Here is an 8,668-nt window from a genome sequence, read left to right as displayed (position 1 = left end):
GATGTACAGACACACTTCAACTACCTTCAGAGCCAGAGTTAATACAGGTATACAAACAATTGAACTACATTGAGAACCAGAGTTAATACAGATGTACAGACACACTTCAACTACCTTCAGAACCAGTTAATACAGATGTACAAACACTTCAACTACCTCCAGAACCAGAGTTAATACAGATGTACAAACACTTCAACTACCTTCAGAACCAGTTAATACAGATGTACAAACACTTCAACTACCTCCAGAACCAGAGTTAATACAGATGTACAAACACTTCAACTACCTTCAGAACCAGAGTTAATACAGATGTACAAACACTTCAACTACCTTGAGAACCAGAGTTAATACAGATATAGACACACTTCAACTACCTTCAGAACCAGAGTTAATACAGATGTACAAACACTTCAACTACCTTCAGAACCAGAGGTAATACAGATGTACAGACACACTTCAACTACCTTCAGAACCAGAGTTAATACAGATATACAAACACTTCAACTACCTTCAGAACCAGAGTTAATACAGATATACAAACACTTCAACTACCTTCAGAACCAGAGTTAATACAGATGTACATACACACTTCAACTACATTATGAACCAGAGTAAACACAAATATACAGACAACTACCTTCAAGTCTTAACATCAAAACAGCTTTCCACTATTACTCTGCATTTCCACCACTTTCACATCTCCCACTTCCACAACCTTGAACTGTCTTCTGTCTTCGCTGACGCTTCATCTGCTTCTGTCAGTAACATTTAACAGGAAGTTTTAACTTGTTAACTGAACATTAGCTGACTCCATTATCCTGAACAGACACTCTGATGGTCTGTGGGGACACGCTAATGCTAGGCTAAGCGCTAACATCAACAACAACATTAGCTGCTTCCACATTAAGCTGCTAATGTTTCCGGCTAATGGAGTCTTCATTCACTGATCAATACAAGGTCAGACCTGACGGACTGAGTGCTGCCTTCAGGTGCAGAACGTTCAGTGTATATGTACTTTATATACAGTATATGTTTGTGTATATACTGTATATATGTACACAGTATATGTACATCATATGTGTATATATATCAGAATCAGAACCGTTTGGTATGTTACACACACAAGGAATTTGACATGGCGGGTGGTGCATAACATTAAACAATCAACAACAATTTGTACATTATATATGTGTATATATGTACATCATATGTGTGTATATGTACATAGTATTTACATACTTTGATGAGGACACAGACTGAACTCTTTGTTTACTTTCTGACTGGCTGTGTGAGGTCACATGACCCGCTGTGTGAGGTCACATGACCAGTGGACTCACCAAGCACTCCCTGACAGATGTCCGTCCTGGTGGCTCCGCCCACAATGAACTGGGGGTTCTCCGTCAGCTCCTGAGACAACCAATCAGAGACGAACATTACATCATTGCTGTTGTCTCTTTAATTATCAGTTATTATCACACACACACACACTCACACACATTGAATTGGTTCGTCTCTTTCTTTATTGATCCCGGTGCTACTTTATATCTCTAAACACACATCAACATGCTAACATGCTAAATCTTCCAGCTGTGGCTCCACACTTGATTTTTAGGGTTAAGCTTTCTACCAAACACTCACTGTCTTCTTCTGATACTGTCCAGTTCTGTTTGATTTATCTGTCTGAACAGAGTCTTCACTTCCTGCCACAAACAGTAAGCAGCTTCTGGTTCAGCCAATCACAGGCCTCAGATTGAGATCAATGAGACCTTTTTACAGTTTTGGGTTATTACCGTCGGTCTCTTCCACTCCACCCCTCTGGTTTTGGCGGTAAATGGTCCGAGCTCCTTGAAGCCCAGTGAGGCCGGTTCTGCGGGGAACATTGGGTCCTGGAACAGGGATCCGTTCTGCTGACAGTCCTCCTTCAGGGCCTGGAAGTCCTGGTTCAGGTAGAGTACGGCCTGCTGGACCGAGCCAAGACCACCAGCCCTCTGCCGGTCCTTCTGGATCCACCCAGACACGCCTCCAAACATCCTGACCCACCACAACATAATAGAGAAACTATTATGGGATGGACTGGTTCATTGTTCATGTTCCCATTGAGATGAATTGTAACTTTTCATCAGGCCAACGATGTATCAACAGTTAGCTAATGTTAGCTAACACATGGTAAACATTATCAGCATGCTAACATACTGATAATATTTACCATGCTAGCATGCTAACACATGGAATCAGTATGTTAGCATGCTAACACATGGTAAACATTATCAGCATGTTAGCACGTTAGCATTTGTCTCACAGATTGAAGACTTTCCATCAGATCAGAGAGAAAAATATAAACATGGAGATGTTTGTACCTGATCTCCGTCCAATGGGTTCGTAGGAAGCTGACAGGAAACAGAAGTCTGGTTAGTCCATTGGATACTGGTGACCAGTCAGAGTTACAACAACAGAGAACACCTGCACACAGGTAGCTCATACAGGTAGAGGAGAATAAGGTTTCCATGATTTATTCATATTTCATATTTCATTTGGAGGCTAATTGTTACAAGTGCTCCGTTTTTTTCATGAACTTTTCTGGTAAATTACACAAAGTAAATAATGAATTGATGACTCATAATAATAATAAACTATCTTCAGTGTAATCGACTGAACTCATCTCTGCCCAATCAATGAGGCAGACTGAGAGCAGCTGACTCAGCACTTTGAAAGCTCTGTGTTTCCTGGAGCGGCACCAAAATACCAGACTGACCAGCACCAGACCAGTACTAGTCTGGTACTGGGATCAGACTGTTGAGTTTATTAAGAAACAAATATTCACATTTAAGAAGCAGAAACAAGTCATTTTTTGGGGCTTTTTTCTTAACCTTTAAATGATGAAGTATTTATCAAACTTGTTGTGATATAATTTCACGTTTGATTAATAATCCAATGACTTTATATAGCGGGGCACTCAGGTGCCTCTGTGAGCCTGTTAACTGGTTATAAATATTGTTATATTAGAACTCTAAAGAGACTGAAATTAGACCGTTTTTATTAATTTATTTACATGGAATTCATATTTAATAATAGTATTTATGAAACATTTGATTCACTTTATTTTATAATTAACTGTCTGTCCTTATTCTCGTATTTCTTATTTAATGTTAGTTTACAGATGTTTTCTAAACAATATTCTTTTACAGTAAAAAAAACATCCTCGTGAATATTTACACATTTGACTGTAAACTGGATGTAAATAAACACAACACACAGAGGACTCCTCTGATTGGTTCACAAAGAGCATAAAACAGTTTCTGATGAATCAACCTGAAATCAATGAAAACAGCTGATCAGTGACCATGCGCTCACAGAGACCAGTACAGACCAGCACAACACACTCACCGTGTCGGTCCTCCGTCTCCACAGCAGTACAGTCCACACAGTACAAGCAGTAGCAGTATTAGTAGCTGTACTAGTAGTACTAGCTCTTGTGCAGTACTGGATGCTCTGCTGCAGGACCGAGCCCCGCCCGACGGGAGGGGCGTGGCTACACCATCATGATCAAGTTAAAGAGACCAAACACCATCATGTTAACATATTATAATGTTAACATTCTAATCTGAACAATAATATAATGAAACATTTTATTAATGTCCGGTCTGTTATAACATCTTATAACACGTAGAGGGATGACGTCATCACGGTGACGTCTTCAGCTTTCTTTTCTTTTCCTCCTGATGAGATGAGAAACAGCGCCCCCCCCCTTTGCACCAGTAGTCAGGTCAGAGACGGTACTGCACCCAGTAGTCCCGTTATTAAAAAGAATTATTAAAATATAGGATTAAACTTTGAGACGTGAACCTTCTAATCCAGGCCAATAGTTTCGATGATTAAAAATAAATATATTTTAATCATAATTATTTATATTTTATTTTTCAAAGTTCAAGAACAAAATTTGAACTCTTCAGTTTATATATTTTTTTCAAACGATCAAAGCTATTGTTATGAGTATTTGATTATTAGTGTTTTATTGTTATTTATTATGAGTGTTTAGATATTTATATTTAATTATTTACTATATTTAAAGGCTACAATGTTTTGAAGTTAATAAATAATATTCTCTTGTTCATTTATTTACGTGATGATGACGAGCTGATAGGAGGAAGAGGAAGAGACACAAGAGTCACAGAGCAAAGGATTGTGGGTAACTTTATTGACTGTATATGAAACTTTAGGAGGAACAGGAAGAGGATCTTCTGACGACTCAGATCATCGCGAAGTTTAACCACTGCAGGAGGGAGACAGAGAGAGACCGGGTCAACTGGTTTATTCTGGTTCTGGACCTGGTTCTGGTCTCTTCAGACCCTGAATGTGTTACCTGGTTGAAGTCGAGCTCGATGGAGCCGCTGTCGTGGGCGTCGAGCTTCTTAAAGATCTCTGAGGAGGAAAAAGGAGGCACACGTTAGCTCATTAGCTAGGCTACGTTAGCTAGCTAGCATATTAGGGGCATAAGATAGAATACATTTTAAAATGTAACAATTTTTTTAATGATTTACACTTTTGTGTTTTGATCAGGTTTTCGCATACAAGGTCTAAAGACTACAATACCCATGATGCCGATAACCCGGTTACTGAATTCACCCAGAACTGACCCCAGAATTTTTTCAGTGTCCTCAACACGCAACCTTTACCTTCAGTTCAGCTCACCGTGAGAGAATTTGAAAGTTTTACTGAAATGCACCCTGGGAGTCTTAGTCTAAAGTAGAGAAACACTCACTGAACATCATCTCCAGCCTCATCAGACAGCCGACGAAGTTGTCGAAGTCGATGGTCATGTCGGGGTCTGAGTAGCGAGCCACCAGCAGCTGGTAGATGGCGTTGTTGAGAGTGAAGCCTGGAGGACCACAACACACCGTCATCATGCTAACGCTAACATGGGCACATTAAGAAGCTAATGATAACGTGTTCACTGAGTCTAATCCCAATGAAATCATGACTTTATCTATGATTTACTGTTAGCTTTGGTTAGCAGCTAGCTAGGCTACCACTGATAACAATATAAACAAAGCTAAAGCTACCAGAGAAGCTAACACAACTGATACTGTTAATGAAGCTAATGATACCAACAATGCCAACGAAAATAACACTGCTAACAAAGCTAGAACTGCTAAAGCTAACACTACTAAAGAAGCTAACACAGCTAAAGAAGCTAACACAGCTAAAGAAGCTAACACTGCTAAATAAACTAACAGTTAAAATAGCTAACACTGCTAATGAAGCTAACACAGCTAAAGAAGCTAACACAGCTAGAGAAGCTAACACAGCTAAATAAGCTAACACAGCTAAATAAGCTAACACAGCTAAATAAGCTAACACAGCTAAATAAGCTAACACTGCTAAAAGAGCTAACACTGCTAAAAGAGCTAACACTGCTAAAAGAGCTAACACTGCTAAAAGAGCTAACACTGCTAAAAGAGCTAACACAGTTTAAGAAGCTAACACAGCTTAAGAAGCTAACACAGTTTAAGAAGCTAACACAGCTAACACTGCTAAAGAAGCTAACACTAAAAAAAACACAGAATACAGTCATGACATTAATTTAGAGAGGAACACAAAGAACACATCACAGGAGAGAAACAAGAAGAAGAACCTCTTCCTTAACAGGAAACCATCTCATTTAGACAGAATGAGTTCTGTGATGAAAGTATATAAGGAGGAGAAGAAGGAAAACAATCATCCACTTCCTCCTCAGTGAGTCACCAAGGGTACATCCCAAGTCTCTTAATTCTCATTTCCTCGATCCTCGCTTGAACAGGAAGTTGTTCTGCGCCGCCATATTGACAGCTCTTATTTAGCTCTGAGGAGCGAGGATCGAGAAGGGAGGAGAGACCTCTGAGGAGACATGAGTGAGGACCCACGAGAACAGACTTCCAGGAAGTGTTTTAACGGCCGACACGCCCCCTCATTGTTCATCAGTCATGTGATTGGACGCTGCAGCTGATCCGACTGACTGACTGACTTTAACACCAGAGTGAAGTCAGATCAGATTAAACTCTAGTTTATATTTGATTCGTTTTCTGATTCAACATCTGGTTTAAATAAATGTTCATTGTAGTCTGAACAACAAAAGGACCACAAACAACTTTCTACATTTATTAGAAAGATTTGTGTTTTCATGATCTGATATTTCCCTCAATAACTTTTATTATGAATACAATTAAAGTCAGAGAGAGCTGGAGAGACGAAACCCTTTTTTTTTTATATATATATATAATTTCATTCAGTCATGAGGCTGATCATCCTGTGTTTATAAACAGAACACAGGACACAGTTTGTTAACAGAGAAACACCTCTACAGTGGTGATCACTGTGTCTTTATTAGTTATTAGTTCATTCATTCATTCATTCATTCATTCATTCATTATCCAAACCGCTTATCCTGTTCAGGGTCGCGGTGCGCTGGAGCCGATCCCAGCTGACATTGGGCGAAGGTAGGGTACACCCTGGACAGGTCGCCAGTTCATCGCAGGGCACATATAGAGACAGACACAGACACGCTCACATTCACACCTACGGGCAATTTCGAGTCTCCAAATAACCTGAGCTGCATGTCTTTGGACTGTGGGAGGAAGCCGGAGAACCCGGAGGGAACCCACGCTGCAACAAGGAGAACATGCAAACTCCACACAGAAGGACCACCCGGGATCGGGGATCGAACCCGGGCCCCTCTTGCTGTGAGGTGATAGTGCTAGCCACTACACCACCGTGCAGTAGTTATTAGTATTATTAGTTATTGTTATTAAGTACAGTGATCATGTGAACAGACACTAACTTATCAAAAGTCTCTCCAGCTGTTAAAGCCGACTGACAGCTGATCAGCTGTGATCATCAGCACCGTCATCAGAAACAGACGTCGCTTCACGTGACACAACTGAGGAAAGGACGTCTCATGTCTCTTAAGACATATTTCCTCGTTCCTCTCTCCTTGCATGGTTTCCTCTATGCATCCCTGGTGGGAGGGACTAAGACGCAAGGAAAGGACGCAAGTGAGGGAAACGGGGATGCAATTAAGAGACTGGGGATGTGCCCATGATTCCCAACAGGGGAAAAAGAAAAGGTTCACCCCCCAAGACTGGCTGAGGATAAGAGTCAATACAGTGAGATTATTACTATTCTTGGTTCTATTGTTGTTATTATAGACCACATTCATCCCACTTTGGATGATTATATTGCTAAAGAAGCTAACACTGCTAACAAAGATTACACTGCTAAGAAGAAGAAGAACTGACCTGCGTCTTTGAAGGCCACTCTCATCTCTGGAGTGCTCATCGTCCCTGAATTATCAGTGTCGTTCTTCTTGTAGATGGTCTGCAGACACACACACACACACACACACACACACACACACACACACACACACACACACACACACACTGATCTTTGTCCTCAGGTGAGTTCAGGTGTTTGGATGTAAAGGTCAAAGGTCTTACCAGGTATCTCTGCACCTTCTTCCACAGAGTGGCGAACTCTCCGAGGCCGAGCTTCCCGTTCCCACTGTCCTTCTTAGCAGTTAAGAATACATCCTGGTACTTTAAGTTCCTATGACTTTAAGATCACGTCCTGCTACTTTAAGATCACGTCCTGCTACTTTAAGATCACGTCCTGCTACTTTAAGATCACGTCCTGCTACTTTAAGATCACGTCCTGCTACTTTAAGATCACATCCTGCTACTTTAAGATCACAAGACTTACAACCAGAGGAAACATCTGCAGGACAGATGTTCAGTGTTCACCCGGAGGAAACATGAACACTGAGAACTTACTTCTAATTTCAGATATTTCAGACTGAAAAATGCTACTTAAAGGAACAATATCATAATAAAACTGTATTTCTTCGTTATTGTTTGAACTTCACTTTAAACACTTCCACGAACAAACATACGTTCCTGTTTGTTAGCTCACTAGCTACTGTTAGCTAGTGAGCTAACCTTAGTTAGTAAGCTAACGTTAGCTGCTCTGCTTCTAAAGGATACGTCCATCAGGTTCACCATGACCCTGGAGGTCTCCATACTGAAGCCGTCCGTCTTTATGTCAGTTCCTGTGAAGAAGAAGAGACGGACAGGAAGTTCAACAAAGTCACAAACACACCCATCAGTCCTTTGACCCACAATGCAGGTGATGATCAGGTGATGATCAGGAGGTGATCAGGAGGTGATCAGGCGAGTATCTCGACTCACGTTTGGCGACGATCTTGTTCAGGATGGTCTTCAGCTCCACAGCAGAGATCTCCATGTCCTGAAACAGTTTGTAGAGGTACGTTGGATCAGGACCAGGACTCTCCTCTGATTGGTCCCTCACCACACAGGAAGTGATGTCATATACTTACGGCTCCGGCGAGTTTGGCGAAGAGGCCTCTGAATCCTGCGTCGACATCTTCATCTGACACGGTCTCCTGGACACAATCACCACGACAACAGTAACAACCTCAACTTTACACAGTAAAGTTCACACAGTAAAAACACAATATCTATATTCAAAATTCATAACGTCGGCTTGATTTAAGAATTCTGTTGTTGGATCAGACGGTAAAACTACAAAACTACAAATGTACTCACGTCGTCTAGCTCAGCGCTGACGGGGTCGTCACACGGTCTTTAACAGGCGTTCAAGGACCACAGGACAGACA

The 8,668-nt window shown here is 41.0% G+C and overlaps 2 protein-coding genes across 3 annotated transcripts in view; both read right to left on the bottom strand.

The window, feature by feature from the left end:
• LOC116400377 (calpain-1 catalytic subunit-like) overlaps positions 1–3,518 on the bottom strand; it is an 11,008-nt gene extending 7,490 nt beyond the window's left edge. The window contains exons 1-4 of the mRNA XM_031878180.1: positions 3,385–3,518; positions 2,358–2,387; positions 1,791–2,031; positions 1,338–1,407 (exon numbers count right to left, since the gene is read on the bottom strand). Of these exons, the coding sequence (XP_031734040.1) occupies positions 1,338–1,407; positions 1,791–2,030 (310 nt within the window). The 5' untranslated portion in view covers position 2,031; positions 2,358–2,387; positions 3,385–3,518. The remainder of the gene's footprint in view (positions 1–1,337; positions 1,408–1,790; positions 2,032–2,357; positions 2,388–3,384) is intronic.
• Positions 3,519–4,172: 654 nt separating this feature from the next.
• On the bottom strand, positions 4,173–8,668 carry LOC116400376 (calpain-1 catalytic subunit-like). Of its 2 annotated transcripts, none has more exons than XM_031878177.1 (9): positions 8,598–8,668; positions 8,369–8,434; positions 8,220–8,277; positions 8,016–8,080; positions 7,473–7,544; positions 7,272–7,350; positions 4,760–4,876; positions 4,361–4,419; positions 4,173–4,270 (listed from the first exon to the last, which is right to left on the bottom strand). In XM_031878177.1, the coding sequence occupies exons 3-9, from the start codon at positions 8,272–8,274 to the stop codon at positions 4,247–4,249; spliced, it is 471 nt and encodes a 156-aa protein (XP_031734037.1). In that variant the 5' UTR covers positions 8,275–8,277; positions 8,369–8,434; positions 8,598–8,668; the 3' UTR covers positions 4,173–4,246. The 2 variants fall into 2 exon arrangements, with proteins under 2 accessions (XP_031734037.1, XP_031734038.1); XM_031878178.1 differs by having other exon boundaries at positions 7,473–7,541.

Source organism: Anarrhichthys ocellatus, unplaced genomic scaffold (genome assembly GCF_004355925.1).
Source record: "Anarrhichthys ocellatus isolate YVR2014 unplaced genomic scaffold, GSC_Weel_1.0 scaffold165, whole genome shotgun sequence".
In the NCBI taxonomy this organism is placed as follows: domain Eukaryota; kingdom Metazoa; phylum Chordata; class Actinopteri; order Perciformes; family Anarhichadidae; genus Anarrhichthys; species Anarrhichthys ocellatus.
This window is presented reverse-complemented; position numbering and strand designations above follow the sequence as displayed.